General features: G+C 41.9%; 1 protein-coding gene across 12 annotated transcripts in view; it reads left to right on the top strand.

The window, feature by feature from the left end:
• Positions 1-161: 161 nt before the first annotated feature.
• nfyc (nuclear transcription factor Y, gamma) overlaps positions 162-20200 on the top strand; it is a 22805-nt gene continuing 2766 nt past the window's right edge. Inside the window, exons 1-7 of one of the 12 annotated variants that reach the window (XM_034892895.1) lie at positions 162-267; positions 10267-10376; positions 13367-13438; positions 15034-15147; positions 16345-16440; positions 17619-17789; positions 19712-19780. In XM_034892895.1, the coding sequence (XP_034748786.1) occupies positions 10278-10376; positions 13367-13438; positions 15034-15147; positions 16345-16440; positions 17619-17789; positions 19712-19780 (621 nt within the window). In that variant the 5' untranslated portion in view covers positions 162-267; positions 10267-10277. Of the gene's footprint in view, positions 268-3153; positions 3264-3955; positions 4221-10265; positions 10377-13366; positions 13439-15033; positions 15148-16344; positions 16441-17618; positions 17790-19711; positions 19781-20200 lie in introns of those variants that run through there. The other 11 variants (XM_034892900.1, XM_034892898.1, XM_034892904.1 and 8 more) reach the window with 11 other exon arrangements.

The raw sequence follows: 20200 nt of genomic DNA on the forward strand, positions 1-20200 counted from the left end.
AATTAAATTCGACTTAATTTAAATTAACCTAACTGCATATATTTGTGAAAAACTTGAAAACATGTTTGTACCAAATCAGTCATATCTTTCTGTTATCATAATTAGCAGCCACATTTATATATCTGTGTCACGTAACTGTTACGTCATCACGTTCATACATTCAACTCTTTCCGGTTCCATAGCAGCCATCTTGTTTCCCTTTGCAAGCTAGCTAAATAAAATAAATAATACGCTGAGCCGGACTTCACTTCGAACCCGTAAAACAAAGTGAGTAAGAAATTAAAATTCGTTGATGTGTATAACGTTTACAAGAAAGCATTCCGTGTTGGGTGGAAGTAGGAGCATTTCCTTCGCTTCTTTTCATTTGCTGCTGTTAACCAATAGACGATTGTTTTGGAAGATGAACATAGGCGCCATTTCCCTCCCCGCTCTCTGAGGCGCTTATTGGTGGCCCGCTGAAAGGATCACGGGCGGTCAGGAAACTGATGTTTTGTGTCCACCATGTTGGCTCATTTCTAAGTAATTGTCAGATGGACTGGCCATTTCTACCGGACCCCGAATGGCGTCAGTTGCAGAACTTACTTAGCCCTAAAAACCTTGATTGGTGGAATCTAGTCCGAGGTTTGATTGGTCTGAAGGACAGATCCAAACGTTGTCTTTATTGGTTAGACTGCTTCTTCCTAGCTTTGGAAAACGTTGCAAACTTTCACTTGGTGTCAGGACTCTTTGTTTAGTGGGGAAATTACACGGCGGATGGTCACCTATGCTGTACAACAGTCATCAGTGTGCACCTCCAACAACCTAACTAATATTAACAAGTCAGGGCCAGCAGTGACTAACGATATCATAACGTTAGCTACTAGTGCTAAATGTGTGTGTTGGAGGTTGATGGCATAACGTTACGTGTTTAGCTAGCAGAAATGTCAATGTTTAGCACTACAGTGTATTCTAATGTCGTAGTTTATTGAGCTACACGACCTTAGAATGGATGTATTATAAGGTCTCACCGATAATTAAATACTGACTTCCATCTGCTACACTGGGACGTGGCTTTGGTTTCTCTCCTGCTAGCCGCATTGTTCGTCCTAACTGGCTTATAATGTAGCGACCTAGTTTAAGTGCAACATCGTGTGTTAGGTTAACGAGTTAAAGTTGCCTTACTCCGACTGTAAACGTACTGTGCTATCTAAATGTAAATATGAATTTTCTTTTGTTTTTTTTATAATCTTTTCTTACTCAGGTCACCGTAAGCAACACACCGGGTCTTTAAATAATGAAAGAGAGAGCTTTAAAATACGCAACAATATCTTAACAGAACAGATTCACCCGACGTATAGCTGTGTTTAGTTAATGTTAATTAGTTATCTAAAAAAACAAATAATTTCTCTGCTATATATCCCAGTGAATTTAAGAATTTTAAAGGTGCTTCAGCATTTTCTATCCAGTGTTGGCAGTTGAGACCAAAGCATCCCCTGTTTACATTCTTATATTTAACATGACTTAATGAGTGTCGGTCATACCTTTTGAGAATGTAATCTGAGTCTGTGTGCAAGTCAGTCAACTAACTATTTATAAATACAGGTGTGGATGTGTTTTGCACGTTTGTGGGTAAATTCATGGCTCGGCCTGACTGCCCTGAAGGTGCTGTGTGTTTATCAAACCCACAGTCTGACTGGTGTATGTTTATCTCTAAACAGGGCCAGTGAGAGCAAACATGTCCCTGCTAGGCCCTGCAGGCAGCACAGGTCATGGGAAGGTCTCATTTGTACAGTGACCTTGCCAGGCGTCATGGCTGAGGCATTTTTGATAGTCAGAATACATCTACAGAGAGAACTGCCCGCGAGATTAATCTTCGTACAACTCCCCTCTAATCATTAACTAGATGGCTCTAGTACCTGCTCTAGTCCCCATGCTCCTCAAAAATAGAAAAGGGAACATTAAGAGTCTCTATCTTGTACTTTCACTCTCTCTCCACTTGTTCTACCCCTCCCATCCTGTAACAACTCTCCTCTCTGTCCTTCTCCATCCTTCCGCTTCCCCTCCCCCTCTAGAATTTTCATTGATGGGGCAGCTTTGCTCTCTCTCTCGGTCTCTCTTAAGCTTTTTGTGTTCCTTGTCTTGGTTTGCAGTAATATGCAGCATAAAGCTTCAGGTCATACCACCTTCCTTTTCACAAGTTATCAGTTACAGGCTACTCTGGCCAAAATTTCTGTCACCTCTCAACACTTAATTGTCTAAACTTTTAAGTTTATTCCTGAGTTTGCATATTAGATGTGGAATTACTGTAGCAGTCAGTAGTGCAACACACTGAGTTGGGCACAAGCAGCAGTGTCAGACTTTGGTGTTCTAAAGTAAAGGTTACTGTGTAGAAGTATGCACGTTAAACCAGTGGTGAGGAGTTAACAAGAAGGGCATTGTATGACATTGCTGAAGTGGTTTTTTGATGACGTGTTTATTGTGGAAGTTGCTGTGAGCGTTGTTTTTTGGGTTCAAGACAACAATGTCTTTGTTTACAGACTTTGACCCATATCTCTTAAGTCTTGTTTATCCACAAATAGGACGAGGATCAAATGTACTCTGTTTCCCGTTTCTGTGGCTGTTTACCAGCCAGATGATTTTTCTTCATGTTGTACAAAGGCTCTACAATGATCTGTTGCCGTATTCTTTAGTGTAAATTTGATTGACATCGATATAAGGGTTTTATTGTAAAAATGTTGTGGTTGCCGTAAGATGCAAAACTAATTGTTCCCATGAGTCATGATAATTTTTTGAATAAAGTCTAACTCAACTAATTCATATTCTAAGTAAATAATCAGTCGCCATGCATGGAGAAGCATAATATTAACGGTACAATGAATGTCATTATAGCAAGTAGGCTGGTTAGAGGGTAGAGGTTTGTGGTGTGTGACTGTGAGCAAGGATGAATGAGAAAGCAAGGACAAAATGTGTGTGTATGTGCATGTGTACCTGTGCACACGTATGAGACAGCGAGTCTGCCTAGTATGCTTTTGTACTTTAAATCATGTGGATGCAACATGCAGCATCCGTTCTGCCTCTTGTTTTAGCCAGTGAGGGCCAGCGTGGCTGCCTGCATCACTGTGTTGTCAGCCTGTAGCAGCGGAGAGGAGGCGGGGCAGAGGGAGACATTTAGTTTGACATTGTAAATAAGCAGAGAGCAGTTGTCAGAGAACAGCCCGTGAAACCTTTCTCATCCATCCAGCAGCAGGAGAGGCAGAGACCGCCCGAGGACAAACAATGCCAAGGCAAGCAACCACTAGCACACCCTCATACAATCCCAGAAGAGCTTTCCACAACTTTATTTGGTCTTTTTTTACCTATTCTCCTCCCTACTCTCTCTTCCTCTTTTCTTTTCCCTGACCCCTATCCTGCAGCTCAAGGTAACTTAGAGCCGGAAGTTGGTTGTTGGTAAAAAGGGGTTGGACAGAGAAAAGGGGAGGACCTAGGGGTGTGTCAGAGCAGATTGGTGTCTGCGGTGTCCAATGGCAAAGGAGGACCATGTCTTTGCATTGGTTGCAAGTGTCAGAGTGAGGCGGGAGCCAAGTGTGAGGCGGGGTTTGAGTTTCATGTAGCATGCTAGATTGATTACTCTTGAATGTTAAAGGGGAAGGAGGCTAGAGATTTTTGTCTGAGCCTGGAGTGCCGCTGTACTGTTTGCCTGCTGCTGTGCTGGCTTTCTATTCCCTCTCGCCCTCTTCTCTGTGCCGGGCCCGGGGTCAGCTCAAAGACAAACGCACAGGTCACTGGCTAGAAAGAGGGAGAGGGGTGAGAGAATAAAAGAGACAGAAAGAGAGAAGGTCAGTGAGTTAAAGGCACTTGTTCAGAAGAGAAACGGGAGAAACGGGGCTGTGTGTTTAGGCTGGAGGAGGACATTGGGGGGGCAGCTGAAGGAGACAGGGCAATGTGTAAAGGGAGGGCAGATGAGAGAAGGGGGGAGGGGTAGAAGAAGGGGGCTCGCTCTTCTCTGTGTGTCCGGGCTGAGAGCCTTTTTAAAGCCGTCCAGTGGAGCCAGAGTACCTTTTGTCTATTAATACGATCAGGGGACTGGAGGAAGTGAAAAGCTTGAGAGTTTTTCTGTCAACCTCTGGGCTTCTTCTTCCTGCTGCCGCTGCTGTTCTCAAGAAGACTTGAACAGGGCTATCGTTCCCCTCTATCCTCCTCTGCTCCAGCAGGGCACACCGTTGACCATGAAGAGCACAGGGTAAGTTTGACCACTGAAAACACCTCGAGAGAAGAACTGGCAAGTTGGTGAGGCTGAGGGTTTCTCAAGAAATAGTTCATCTCTGTTCACTTTTGATGTCTCTCTGTCCATCATGCGCTGCAGTGATGAGACCGCATCTCTCCTATACAGCCGTCCTCAATCCCCCTTCCTGTCCTCTGTGTGTGTGTGTGTGTGTCATCAATGTCCTTCAGTTGTCCCCTCCAGTACAGCATTGATGCTTTTTACATGCTTTTTTGAATGGTATTTTTTTAATTGTCAATGTGACAATGTAGAGTGAAGTCTGTTTGCTTTTGGCTGTCACTTGTTGTGTTCTGACTGGACCACCATCACTTGCCCAGCGCCCTTCTATCAACTGCATGTAAGTGCATGGCTGCCTGACTCTGTGCTCAGATGTTCTTCACTGTTTTGGTGTCCGGGGGGGCCTGTGGCCGCACTGCCTCACACTGCTGGTCCAGACCCTGTTTTTCTCCCCCGACGTCCTTGTTTACACGCTAGTATCCAGCCAGTGACGCAGAGCTGAGAGGCAAAGATGGCATTCATGTTGAAAAGAGATTTGTTGAATATGGAGGAGGAGATCTATAAGTGTTGTTGTTGCTGTTAGTGCTATGGGTCCCCAGGGGTGGAGGTGCAGCTGGTTTGGTTGCAGTGAACTCAGGACCCCCCAGGTCCCAGCCTCGATGGTACCAGACGCCCAGATGGGACAGACTGTCAGCCTGTCAGCTCCAGGGACAGAGGAGGCTAACAGTTTGATCTGATCTTTTGTGATGGAATCTTTGGAGGCTGCCTCTCCTCTGACTGCCTTTCTTTCCCCTCCTCTGCTCCCTAATTGAAAGTTTCCATTGGTGCCTTTAACAAAACAGAAAGCGAGTGCGAGAGATCGAGAGAGGGAGACTAAAAATAACTCTTAAGTTGAAGCCCTTGCTGCCAAATCCCAGGGTTGGCTGCTGTCTGCATGAGATTTGAATATCATTTGTGCTTGTACTGTACCATAGGCGCACTGGGGGAAGGAAAACTTAAACGAAATACCCAAACCACTTTGACATAGCTAGGCCTTTCCGCTCATCACTAGGGCAACCACTACCTCCATGCATTCACTCTTTTGCCCTTGCCCCCGTGTGTTTTTTTACATGTGTACACTGTCACTAAAGACAGTGTGGACAGCCAGGGGGAGTCAGCTGTTTTCCGGCTTGTAATATGCAGGTAGCTTTAGCCCTGCCTACTTTGGGCCTGGACATTTGATGAAGGTCACAGGAATGTGAGATTGGCTCCTGCAGTCTCTCTGTCAGCAATGAGAAGGAAACATGTAACGGGAGATGAGTGGAAGCGAAACCCAAAGGGAGATAAAGAACAGAGCTAATTTGTACAGGAGGTGATGTTTTTATTAAGCTTCTAAGAAAATGTACACAGCCCACACCACTGGGGTCACTTAAGTGCTGCAGTGAAAGTAAAAGAGAACTGTAATTTTCTAAGCTCTCTCTCTCTCTCGCTCTCTCTCTCTCTCTCTTCTGTTGAATGACCTTGGAAGATCAGTGACTAGCACTTCCTGGAGTTTGCTTAAAGCAGAACCAAGGGCAAAGTTTGCAGCGTTGGTCGGTTGGCTGGTTCGGTCCAGCCATGCCAAGGGGATGTTGCACTGCAGGTCACACCGAGCATGTCCGTTATGACCCTGTCTGTTCTGTTTTTGTAAAAATCACAAAACAATGGCACCACCAGATGTGAAAATGTTGTCCGTGAGTATCCCAGTAGTTAATCTGTTATTCCTGGCTGGGAACTTCTTGTTTTTTTTGTTTTGCCTGAGTAGATCATTTACCCTTCATGCTGTAACCATGCCAGTTCATTTCTGTGTGGTATTTATGATTGGGTTCATTAAGGTGAATGCTTTAATTTGATTTATGTCTGTCTTTTAAAACGAATGTTTGTCTGGTTGACATTTGTTACCTAGGCTGTATTTAGTCAATCAATTCAGGTATAGTAAATCAGAATAAAACCGACACACTGAGCGTTAAAGCTTAGGTAACGATTCTCAGTGGTCCAATGCATTTGTTTTTCTGCTTAGACTTTAACCTTTAGTGACCTTCCGGCATAACTGCCCATTCTGCATCATTGACAGTTTCACACAGCAGAATGTGAGAAATTGACCTCTTCCTGACATGTCACTGTAGCAACACTCCTCTCATAGATGGTAATATTATACAAAAAAGGTGTCTTTCAGTTGATTTCATCATTTATAGTGATTGAAACATTTTGGTAATCTGTGCGTGGGGTAAGATGTTTTTGCTCTTCGTTCAGCATGATGTTTAAACTGTTAGCAAGCATAAGCTTTATGGTCATTGTATGGGGGAAGTATTAACCTTTGTCTTTTAGCCTTTCCTCTTTCTTGTCCCTTTTCTCTATCATTTGTCAACAAAATGTATCTTAATTTGTCTATATCTATGTTATATGCTAACGGTCATATTGACTTGAAAGGGGATCATAAAAATCTGTTTAGTTTTAAAACTATCTAGGATTACCTGAACTATATTCTCATAAAAAGCATTTTTCAGAGCTTTTCAAACTGTTAGATTAATAGATTAAGATGTTGTATTATTAGATTATAACACTTGCCCCCTCATTTGTGTGTGGGTCATGTCTCTCAGTGCACATCTGCCTCAATGTGAAGTGTCAGCTTTGCTTCAGGGAAAGATCTGGGAGGAGATGAGTTTTCCTTCAGCACCGACGGGTTACTGAAACACCCCGGGGGAAAATTCAAAAAAACTCAATTTACACCAACCGTCAGGTCATTTATGGGACAATTAACTGCAGACCATTTCACCTTAACCAGCGGCCAATTAATTAATTCTCTCAACTGTACTGTGTCTTTTACAACAATGCCGATGTTTGAGTTTGAGTCTGGAAACGTTTCCCATTCCTTGTTCTTTAATAATCTTAGAGAGCAAATGAATCGGCATGCTGCTTAGTGATACTATCTCATGTTTATTTCATGTTGTTTTGCGTCCACTGCTATTAGGTTTATTTGGACATGAATTGAAGTCTCATTCAAAGTGGTGTGATGTCAGAGTTAGAGCGAGTTGCTGATTCTGCTGTGAGTGGCCACTTGATGTGACGTGCCACTTAGCGAGGGTGGGAGGGAGGGATGAGAGCCGGAGAGATGCGGGGTGGAAGAACAACATTAGCGCGGATTCAGCTGCTGCAAGCGGAGCAGCATTGGCTTTCTCAGAGATGTTGGAAAAATGGAATAGAACAAGAGAGATGGGAAGAGCTGAATAAGAGACAGGAAGAAAGATGTAGAGCCGACGAAAGAGGATGAGCAAGTTGCTGTTTTGGACAATGTCGACAAAGCACAGACTTCACATTTGTCCTCAAAGACACACACACACACACACACACACACAGACAGCAGAGTTGGTAGGAAACCCAACACCGGCATCTCTCTATCTCAATGACCTGATGAAGGACAACAGAGCCGCAGGGAAGAGGAGAGATGAACAGCGCAAAAACCCAATGCACCCTGATATAGCATACAGTAGCAACACAGCTAGACTAGACCCAGACCATAGAAGGTGTTGCAGAAGTCAACAGAATCTTTCATATTCTGCACTTGTGTGTCATACATCAGCAGGCTCACACAAACTTTCCATTGACGCAAAGCCTTGGAAAATATGGTAATATCGGTGTACTGTAGGTAGAGCACGCGAGCTGGAGGAGCAAAGTTTAAGGCATGTTGATACTTAACCCTTCACTTCTTACTCGCATACTGTATGCTCTGTTTTTTTTCCCCTTCTCACGTTTCGGCCTGCCTCCCGTCATACTTGCTTTCTTTTTTCCGCTCACATATTGACTCCCCCCACCCCCCTGCTGCTGTGGTTAGTGCATGGCTGTGTATTTAGATTGAGGGTCACAGGGTCAGAGAGAGGGGTTGGGGGGGAATTTTGTAACCTCTCTCTCTCCCTCTCTCTCTCTCTCTCTCTCTCTCTCTGTTTTCAAACAAATTGCAGGAGTTTAAGAGAAGTGTGTTATATGTGAAAAGGTGCTGGGTGACTTGTGTATTTTACTTTTTTCTTAACCAAGTGAATCATTTGCTATTTTAACTTCTCTATCCTGCTCTGTTTCCTCTGTGCCACAGCGTTGTTACCCTGGCAATTAGCCTGCTGGTTGTCTGTAATGCTGTTAAGTGAATTATCTAATATTTGTTTTTTATCAGACTACCAGATGGAGAGTACACACAAAGGTAGAAAAGGTTGTCTTGTTTAAAAACCTATCACAAGATCAAGTGCTGATACATGTGGTACAATGCTGTTTAGCTGGAAAAACAAATGGCTCTCATTTTGCTCACCCTATGTGCATGGTCATGTTGCTGCAAAGTACATGGAGGCCATGATTGAACTGGCAGAGGCATCCGGCACAGGGTAAAAACTACAATTCATTTGTGCCCCGTGGAATGCTGGGATTGGTCTAGTGACTGCAGGATTTCAATCAACCTTGAAATGCAACTGGACACTGGAGCGTCTGACAGAGAAGGGGAGACAAGGTCAATCACTAGCCTGGCAAGCCATAGCTACATGCTGCCCGATTGATTTATATAAAACCAGCCCCCCCAACCGCAGCCATTCTGTCTCATTGATTTAGGCTACTCTCTGTCAAAAACAGAATGAGTAAACAGGATTTAGCAGTGCTTCTTCTATATTATTTAGTAACTGTAACTGCAAGAGAAGCAATCTTTCCTGTCAAAAATCAATCCGGTATTCTGGATTAGTGATTTCTTGGTTCTAAAATATTTACAACTGCACTTAAGCTGTTTGAATACACGAGTAGACTTGGAACCACAGTCAAAATAATCCCCTACAACACCGATTTAACGGGGAGACACTTGATGGAGTGCTTGAAAGGCTGTTTTTTGTTTGGCATTGGTTTGTCAGCTGGACCAGGGTTGGAGCCATTCATGATTGTTGGCCCAGAGTGAGAAGAGAGAGAAGATAAAGAGGAGACCCCCCTCTTCTCCAAACACTATTTTTTCTTTTTGTCATGTCTCTCTCTGCAGCTCCCTCTTTCTGTTACGTTTGACCCACATAGCAGTTTGCACAGCAGTCTGACTGTGGCCTTGTTTGTCTGTAACATCCCCCTGTTAAAGCCTTTGGCACTTTGTCTTAGTGCTGGCTCAATGCTGAACTGGACAAGGCACTACCCCTCCCTCAGCGACATACACAAACACACCCTGTCTCTCTTGAGTAGCTCATCTCTAGTACTGGCCCCCTGTGTTCCTTTTTGTTCTCCCTTCTGGCAAATCTCTTCACTGAGGTAGGGAGAAACAGGAGAGATTTAAAGAGTGTGATCCAGACACTCCAAGCTCTGCATGCCCAGACAGGCAGGCCAATATTCCTCCAGATTCCTGGCATGCCATAGTAACCTGCTGGCTCCTCTTTCAAACCATCAGGCCCCTTGTAGAAGCACTGGCTTTTATGTATACATGAAAGTGTACGTAACTGTTTATTCCACTTTACAGCTGTGGGTAGTTTGCAAGCATGTGTCCCTTCATCCATGTGTGCCCACCAAAAAACTGGCATTAAGTTGTTTTCAGGAGCTTGTTTCTCTCTGACACAAACACACATGCATATCCTAGCTCTGTGGCTTTAGCATTGTTCTTTGCCCCGCATGGTTGACTTGAACATGACATACTTATGTTTGCTAAGGAGCTGCATATATGTGCCCAAGGTAAGCCATTCCTAATCAGGGAGTTTGCAGCAGGTCTGGTGGTGGGTTCTTCCAGGGCAGGTCATCATCCCACAAGGACAAGAATAGAAGCCTGTTGGGGCTCTACTTTAGATTTCACTGTATGATAATTATAGGCCATGCTAGGATATGTGGTTCTGACACACGGGAACGTGGGCAGCGCAGCCTTGGCTTGGACTGACTTGACTACTGACCTGTCCTGAGTCTCTGAATCATAGCATCATGTCTTTGTTTTTGTGTTTGCTAATAATTAACCTTTTGCTTCCACCTCTCTCCTCCCCTGTAATTCCTTGATGCAGCAGAGTAGAGGATGTCCGCAGATGCGTTCGGAGCCGGTGGCAGCGATGCCCAGCAAACCCTGCAGTCCTTTTGGCCTCGTGTCATGGAGGAGATCAGGAACCTGACTGTGGTACGGTGTCCACTGAAACAGACCGACACACACATCCAACAACAGCCTCATTAAAACTAAGATTCCATGGTTTTATGTACGCCTGCATGATTAATGCTCCAGTGTTTCTCAACGGGGGTGGTACAGCACCCCAGGGGGCGTTACGAGGTTGATGATTTGGGGGGGTGGAAGCAATATTGTGGAAAGTGGGCCGTTGAGGTGCTTTTGGGGGGGCATTTGTTTTAAGGCAAGTTTACACCAAAGGCTCACAACAATTCAAGTTAACAATTTAAACTACTTCCAAAAAACAGTGGTCTGCAACATTAAAACCTGCCAGTTAACGCCACTGCAACTGGACGAGATGTCGTAACTCTTCTTCTCTTTAGTGTTTCTTTAGGCTTTGTGCGGTGCAGCTCCGTGCTGCCGTCATGGGAACGGGAGTACGGACTTTCCTCTTATATAAACTCTGCACTGGCACTGCAGCGTTATAAATTGGTCTTGTTACGAACTTTATAATCTATATTAAGTTGCGATTATTTATCTTTAATAAGTCTATGAACATGGCTGTAGAACATTTTTCGTTCAATTATATGATTTTTTGGAGGATTTTTGATAACAGTAGTAACAACAATAACAGGACTAATAACCATAATTATCATAACAATACTAGGGCCTAATCAATAATATTCAGGGCAGTTAGCTACATCTTATTTGATGGGGGGGCGGTAGGAGACCTGGATAATTGATAGGTGGGCGCTGGTGCCAAAAAGGTTAAGAACCTCACAATCGCAATGTCACTCTGTGCGATTACATAACTGCAAAAATTGTGCGTTTTGCGTAAACAAAAAGGTCTGCTGAATGTGTGACACTAGTCTCTGGGTGCACTGCAGTCTCCACGTTGTAACACCCTTCACTTAAGTAACAATATTACCAACAGATGAGGAAACTTGGTCTCTTATTTTGTGGTCAAATTTTTAAAGGGAGCAAGAAAAACACATCAAGGATACAAGTAGTACAGAGGATATTTGATAATTGACAACACTTTGGTTCACTCTCCGCACAAACCCTCCTCAATGGCGACCCTCACCCCCAAGACTTTATTGTTCACTCTTAACTAATTTTACGTCATCTTTTTCCTCACTGCCTTCCCTCACCCTGCCGCTACGCTAATGGTGTGTTCAGTCCAAATAGGTATCTGGAAATTTACCGCAGGGTTGTTCAATGGTGGAAGTGTCACTGAAATGGCCTATTTGTGTGATGTCCCGTTGTGTTGTTTAACCCCCCCCCCCCCAATGTAACACAAGTAGACTTTATATTTCAGTGTTTTCCATCAGATCGTTTATAGATCTCAACGTTTCCTTTTCAGTTTAATTTCACAGAGAAAGTGAGAAGGAAAATAAACGAGCAGGACAAATCGACTGTGCTTTGTTGTTTGGCCAACATCTAGTTGTTATACAAACTATTGGACAGTTAATTGTTTGTGTTTTTAAAAGTTCCTGTGGCAGCAATAGAGGCAGTGATCCTTCCTACTCTTTACTGTACATAATTCTCACACCTCCTCAAAACTGACTGCCAAATCTGATCGCCGGTTACATGATTGGCCCCCAAAATGCAACGTGGGGTTATGTTTCTCCATAAGTTGATTGAAGCTGGATTTATGCTGCAGAGGCTCTACACAGAGCTTTTACTGTAGTCTACATAATCGGCCTGAGGTTTATACTTGTGCGCTGATGTCTGCGTCTAACCAGCGTATCTCTTTAAGAGAACAGCAGGGCCGGCATGTGTATATGCTGGGGAGTGTTAGGCTTGGAGCAAGTACCGACTTTAGAGGCATAGTGGGAGAAAGAAAGTGTCTCCTGTGCTTTCATGCTGTAGCAGGAAAAGTTAACCCTCTTCTTGATTTCATGTCCATTATGGAGAAGGAGAACCCGGAAAGGAGTAGGGGGAAATGCAATGCCAACTGAACAGATAGTCACAGAAACACTCACGTGAGGGTCACAGGGTCTAATCATGTTAGATACCGATTTAATAAAATGTTATCCGACCCATATATCAGCTTCTCCTTAGTCTCCTGATTTTACTATGACAGAGTAGCTGTTTGCTCTACATGAAATCTGTTGCTAATGTTAATATACAACAGACTGGAGTTGATCTGTAATCTGAACATATCTAGTCTCTAACTTCAAGGAGTGGGAAAAATAATCAATTCTTAGATGCATTGCGATACTCTATAGAACAATTTAATGCTCGATTCTGATGAGTTAATAATGAATTATTATTTTAAATGTGTTTCTTTTAATTTGAAAGTTACGGTTAAGATTCAGAGCATGTAGGCTTTAAGGAGAGGCTGTATTATTTGTTGCTTTAGCTGTCTTCATGGTGTCTTGCTTAACTTTTCTTGCTGTTTCCTGTTTCTCTGGTCTAAAAACATCTGGACAAAGGACTGCAGCTGAAAATCAGCCGGCTGGCTAACACTGGCGCATTTACAGAAATGTTAATGTGTGTTGTCCTGTTGTAAAATAAAAAGTAAAGTAAAAATTATATTTTGTAACTTAATCACTAGTTATTATATTACACCCATCCTTAATGTCATTGCAAATAAGGTCATACAAAACATATTGTTTTAATTACAATTTGAACTTTTCTTATTTATTGTTCCAATAATGTGCAGCAAGCAAAAACAAAAATGTTTTATTTTAGTTCGTAAACTATTAAGGTTAATACACATTGTTTCATAGTGTATTTCTTCTTATGCTCGTTTAACTTTGTAGGTTCGGGTTAAAAAAACACATTTCAAAATGTTAGCATTTGGTGCATTTTCCTTCATAATCAAGCAATTAGACTCATGATACCAATATTGCAGTATTGTAAATTGCATAGTGACTTTTTCTCCAAATTGTGCAGCCCTCATTTTATGTTGTTTCAAACATAAACACATGCAAAATATGAAAGAACAACTTTCTTGGTCTCGTTTCTGTATCTCTAACTAACCACACATCCATTTTTTCCAGAAGGATTTCCGTGTGCAGGAGTTGCCTCTGGCTCGAATCAAAAAAATCATGAAGCTGGATGAGGATGTCAAGGTAAGAGGACAGCTTAAGTAATGGACTATTTTGAGAAAATAATTGTGTTGGGGTAAAATGAGCCACAGAGATCTACTGTTATTTCTTACATAAAACTGAGAAATTATAGCCGCTACAGGCTAGACCAAAACCGTAAGAGTATGTAACGCGTTTGTGAATTCTTAGTAGTTTTAGCCGACCACTTAATCGGCCGGTTTTTGGCATTTTTTACAATTTTGGCATCTGCTTCTTTTCATTTATTTTATTTATGAAAGTTTGTAGTTTTGTGTTCTCAGAAATTTAATAAATGTGCACCAGTGCACTAAACTTTATTTTTTCATTGATAATTTAGTTTGACAAAGTTTTTTTCTTATCTGTTTTGTTTATTCAATATATTTTTGTTTACATTATTTATACAATACAGTAGGTGTTTACATTATACCTTTTTAAAAGTTAAATATTATTTTTACATTTTATCTTTCAAATAGAGGCTTAGAAACAAATATCGGCCAAATAAATCTGCAGCATTTATCGGCCATCGGCTGGCCCTGATTTCTAAAGATCGGCATCGGCCAGAGAAACCCCTCATCGGCCGACTTCTAATTTAGCATTCTGGTACGTTTTAACAATTGAGATAGGATTAGGGGAAAAAATAAGTGATGCATAGCTTGAACCGTTTAAAAAAAAATACCTTTCTGAATTTACTTCCATTTTTAGACAAAAGTTACATTATTTTAATGCCTTAAAGCCTGACGGATAATATTCTCTAATTTGGTGCCTGTATTTATCAAGTTGCTGGTTTGTGGCCTGCTGTGCTCAGACAGCTCAGTGCCTGTGAATGGCCTGTTGAACTTATTTATAACAGAAAAACATGATGAGTGCATTCAGCAGTGTCTGTTGATAAGAAGTTAATTCTTTATATCAAATGGGTTCACATCAAAAACATAATAGTGTGCATACAGCGTCATTAAGTGAAATGACTGATTGTGAAATAAGTAGCTGGTAATACCACTTTGTGAAACACTGACTTTGTGTCAATAAAATGAAGCTATATGTAGTATAGGTGTTTTGCTTGAAGTGTCAAGAGCACTATCCCTTTAGTTAAGCTGCAGCTTAAAGTGGTAAAGAGATCAGGACTACTTTCTGTGAGTCGTGACACATCAGCTTTCACCGCATGTGTTCATGTGAATGGTGTGGGATTATTCCGGTCCATCTAGTATATTTAAGCTTTACATTTGTGTCCATATACGTAAGCAATTACCGTATGGCTTGGTCTGAGAGTTGAATCAATGAAGAAGTGGAGTGTGAAGCTAAGCAATTTACCACCAGGGGATTTTACTGGTGATCATTACTGTAACATCCAAGATTTTTGGTGAATGACATTCTCCTGCTAAGCATAATAGTTGTGTTAGAGTAGTGTCTTGAGCTGACACATAAGCACATACAACATGATGTGATATTTTAAAACAAATGAATGCAGTTATTGCTTATTTGACTGTGATGCAGCCATTTGCCTCTCAGGTCCTGAGTGATTCATGTTAAAGTTGAAATGTGATTGATGTTAAATGGTCTGTGGTTGTATTTAAGCAGATGTAACGCCCATATCCTCTGTACAGATGATCAGTGCAGAGGCTCCAGTCCTGTTCGCCAAAGCAGCTCAGATCTTCATCACAGAGCTCACCCTCAGAGCGTGGATCCACACAGAGGACAACAAGAGACGAACGCTACAGGTCAGATACACTCATAGAGCCAAATAAACTCTGTTCTTGTCACTTCCTTATGTCCTCCCCGTACGACACGTTTTACCTTGATTAGATCATGCTCCAGTTAAGGAGCTGAGAATGTAAGAGCACTGATGGGAGCAGTTGGGAAAATCAGACAAGAGTCTCACCTGGATGTCAAGAGGGGAAAACTGTAGAGCAGAACATGAAATCCCTTAAGTCCACTTTATCCATTCACATTCCTCTGAGAGATTAGCTGCCCATGGATATGTCTGTGTATGCCAATGCAGGTAGAAAAAGAGACTGGAAAAAAAAGAGAAGAAGTAGTGTGTTCACTTTGAGGTTGTCTTGACTTATCTTTGTCTCAGAGTCCTTTTATAGCATTAACTCCCAGGTGTAAGACCTCTGCGTGCTTTAAATAGCAACTTCATTTACCGCGCAGGTTTACATGTTAATTACATTTAACACCACAGATGATGCACTGGGTATGTGAGATGGTTGGAACCCATGTGATTTTCTTGTCAGGAAGAACGGCATAGTCAGTTTTCACATGTTCAGACATACACACACTTGAGTCCTATTGTGAAGAGGGCACGCCAATTGAGGTCACCATAGCAACGCACGGCAATAGAACAAGTGTAGATGTGACCCGGTGTTACCAGATATTAATCAAGCTACTATAAATAGCCTTTAGTCCAGAGATGGCCACGATGGGGGGTCCTGACAGCCAATATCCTGTGGAAAATTCCACAGAGACAGCACACTGCTGTGGATGTAGCAGCAGAGCCTGTGCTCATGAGGGCAAGAAAGCGTCATTCCTGTTCATTTTGATCCGTCACACGTCATCCAGGTCTATGATTGTGATGCAAGGTTGATTGTTTTTTTTTTTTATTACCTTTACTGACTTTTGGTTAAAACTAAAGTTATTGAACAAAACATCCTTAAACTTGAGAAGCTAGAACAAGCAAATTGGCTTTTTTTTTTAATGTGTAAGTGACTCAAATAATCAATTGATTATTAAAATAATTAATAGTTGATTCAACTCTAAACTTATCCTCAGATATCAAAGCTAATACCTGGTATAGTTTATTTCAGGTCCACAGTAGCCTCTTTGTATGGCTATTTTAGGAGATTTGCTGGATATATTGAATCAGCATAATTAAATTCCAACCTAATCTCTTGACCCTCTGTGTGTTATGTTTACAGAGGAACGACATTGCCATGGCCATAACAAAGTTTGACCAGTTTGACTTCCTGATTGACATTGTGCCTCGAGATGACCTGAAGCCACCTAAAAGACAGGTAGGAAATCACATGCTGCAGAGTGACAGGGCATACAGCAGATGTCTCTAAAGGTGCTCTTGGAGGATTTTTTGGGAAAATACACAGGAAAAAGAGGATCTTTATCCCAGTTGCTTTTCCATTGTTGGCAACCTTGAGGTGCTGTAAACATCCTTGACTGGAAGCTGAAGTTTCTAAAGCGAGGGCTTTCAGTCAGATGTTTGCAGCATCTTATTGCCTCTTACAGCCAACAGTAACTCCAGTGATGACACTAGTTTGTAGAATTAGTAACAGAAAAGCAAAATTATAGCGAGCATACGGTTATGAAAACCATTGTATATCCTGCACTTACTGCCATTGCACTTCTGGTTAGACCCAAACTGCATTTCGTTGCCTTGTACCTGTGTAATGACAATAAAGTTGAATCTAATCTAACCTAATCTAATGTCTACCCGTATGTAAGTAAGGATGTAAGTAAGGATATAAGTGAGTGCCTTCTCTTACAGAAAACTCCATATTGCATTAAAGTTTTGCTCAAACAAGACATTTATGTACTAGATACAAATGTAGGATACCAGATGGAGGAGTAAGATATTTAAATTGGTCGTCAAGTAGACTGTCTCCAGGCATGTAAACATCCTACACTCTCAGCTGTGTTGTCATGGAGCTGGGAGAAGGTTGTTTACGCTTCTGGTGATGGAGAAACCTCATCAAGATCGAGCCCTGTTCATTAGTCAGTTATTAAGCAGAATGACACAGGTCAGTGCTTACTGATAGTTTAATTTGTGTTTCAAGCTGCCATGCCAGCAATCATCTGACCTGCTGATCTGAGGAAACTGAATGCCAACTAACTCTGACACTGCATTTATTGGTCAGAGAGAGTGTTTACATACATACTGTACATCAATAATTATCTAATTATTCATTTTTAATATAGATATAATGCAGTAGACTCACAAATGTTTGATAATGTTTTTTGTGTGTAAATCATTCTGGCTGATGCCAGGCCTGCACTCTATGGTATTGACCAGTATGGTGCTCACAATAGATCTTATGTCAAGATTACATTATTCCTCCACAGCCACATCCTATCAGTTATTTATCAGACCTGCCCTCTTCTACCGTTACACCTGCAAAAATAATTCATGGAGATGAAATGGACTGATGGGCCTTCTTTGGTGTGTCTGTGTCATCTTCAGGAAGAGATGCGTCAGTCAGTAGCTCCGGCAGAGCCAGTGCAGTACTACTTTACTTTGGCCCAGCAGCCCGGAGCTGTACAGGTGCAGGGCACACAACAGGGCCAGCAGCCGGGCGCACAAACGACCATCCAGCCTGGACAGATCATCATCACTCAGTCACAGCAAGGACAGGTATTACTAACACCTTGTATAAAGATCTCATAACAGGGTAACTGCTGGCTATGAGAATTCTAGGCCATAATAAGGTTAATGTGGAGAAGCACACCAACTACAGCTTTAACTGCCCAAACAGAAACCCAAATTACCAGTTAATGAAGCCTACGCTGAACTCCAAGAAAAGGATATTTTGTTTGAGTGCAGTGTGTTTCTGTGTCTCTGTGTGACACCTAAAGATTACATCCACGAAGTTTAAGTACCAACTCTAAACCAGTACCAATTCTAAACTCCACCCCTGTCCTAGGAGTCATACTGCAAAAGGCTTTTTATCACACCTAGCTTTATTGATGTTAGTCTTAGCTCAAATTCAGTAAGTGTGTTTTCAGCAGTAGGTCAGTAGCCATCAGTTCTTGTCTATTATTGCAGTATCAGAGCCTCTAATATTTACATGTCACACGTAGTGTCAGAATCATGGTTGAGTTTCTGAAAATGTATAGGAAGCAGTGTACGTTTTGCCTTAAGTGAAGCACACTTAATAAAAAATAAAAATAACTCAAAAACATCATTATCAAAGGCTCGTTGAACACTTCATGTACGCTTTTTCAATGTTTCTCATCCTCACTGTTTCAGTTGCATAGAATTGAGCAGAAAGAAAGAAAAACTGGGAATCAATAGCTGTTTCTTATTAGGTCAAAGTCCCTAGCGCACACATACAAAAACACACTCTGTTTCTCTCGCACACTCACACACAGACACACACACACAGAGTATTGGGGAGAGTGAGTTTCCCGTCTTGATCACAGTGTTTTTACCAGGCAGTAGGAAAGCAAAGGTGCAATTTCCGGACATCTTTCAGTTGTCTCTCTTTCTAATTATCTCACTTCTACTTTCTTTGTTGCTAAGTGTTCTCTCTTGCTGCAGCTTTGTGTCTGCATGTTATGTAGCCATGCAGTTGGGCTGCTGTGGTGCTTCATGCTGCTTCAGCAGACTGTCTTTAGCTGAGCTGTCCTACTCGTTTAGACCTGGCCTGATTCACTAGCACTGCTACTGCTGCATTCCCCGCCGAGAGCAGGGAAGTCACAGTTTGACACTCACCGTACGTAGACACCATTGTAGGCTAGGTAACTAGGACTATAGTTGAAAATGAACTGACTGGCCAACACTGGCGCATTTACAGAAATGTTGTTTAACTTGCATTGTCCTAATCAAATAAATAAATCTACAATTTACAAGGCAGCACAGGGAATAAGTGCAAGTCTTACATTTGACTTTCCAAAAAAGACATTTGGTTTGTTGAAGTGCTTAAATTAACAAATTTAATCTTTGAAGCTTCATCTTAATCCCTCTGCCAACGCAACTGACCTGTTCAATTTATTTTGCCCAGTTTTGCATTGCATGTAAAATGTAACCCTCTTAATGGTATTTAAGTCATATCACATCTGTTTTCTGGTGGAAAACAGAGCTGTTTAGCTTGCCACTACCTATCAGGTACATGCCATATTTGGTACAACAGATTTGGTCTAAGGTGTAAAGTGTTACACTTTATTCATATTTGCAGGGCTTTCAGTGTCACTGGTTTACTTTACCAATTCTGTTTTCTTAGGTCACCAACTATCATAAGTGCTTATGAAACCACAGTTGAAATTACGTGAGCTGCTTTAAATGTCACTGTGATGTACATGCATTTTAAACCGGTTCCATCTCCACCATGATTAAAAAAAAAAAAAAAAATGTTTCTGACCTCTCACCTCCACTTCATTATTAATCATATCATTAATAATCATTTGCTGCTTGTATGCCACAGTTTGCTGCTCTAACATTTAAGCTTGCTGCACACTCCACACATGCTTACATTCACGTACTAAGTTGTTGCAATCGCTGCTTTCTCACTGTGTGTCTTTCTCTCATTTCCTCATTGTATTCTATCGGGCCATCAGATGCTGCAAGGTGCCACCATGCAGCAGTTACAACAAGTGCAGGTGCAGTCACAGGGCACACCCATCACGGTAAACACACATGCACATTTGCTTTTATATGTTTAGTAACCAGGAGCACCAACAGAGGCCACTACTTGGTGCCTCATCCCTGTAGGTGACTGCCTACGAGCTTTGCCTGCTCAAGTGACTGAGGCCTGTAGGGGTGACTCCAGCATGAGATCAGGTGGCCTCTCCTAGATAGTGTGACAGACAGAAGACAAAGAGGTCACGAAACCTGCATTGTCACCTCATGTTCCCACATTTTTTTGGCCTGCCTAATGATCTTGAACATACTTTTAAAATCTTAGAATACATAAGTTTTATGGTGCTAGTTAAAATCTTCTTCCAGGGAAGTTAGTTATTTCCTGGTTTTTCGCTTTGTGTCTGTCAATCATAAACTACATGTCTTTACCAGTTATTGTTCCACAACTAACATCTTACTTCTGTTTG

The sequence above is a fragment of the Etheostoma cragini genome, chromosome 14, assembly GCF_013103735.1.
Source record: "Etheostoma cragini isolate CJK2018 chromosome 14, CSU_Ecrag_1.0, whole genome shotgun sequence".
NCBI lineage: Eukaryota > Metazoa > Chordata > Actinopteri > Perciformes > Percidae > Etheostoma > Etheostoma cragini.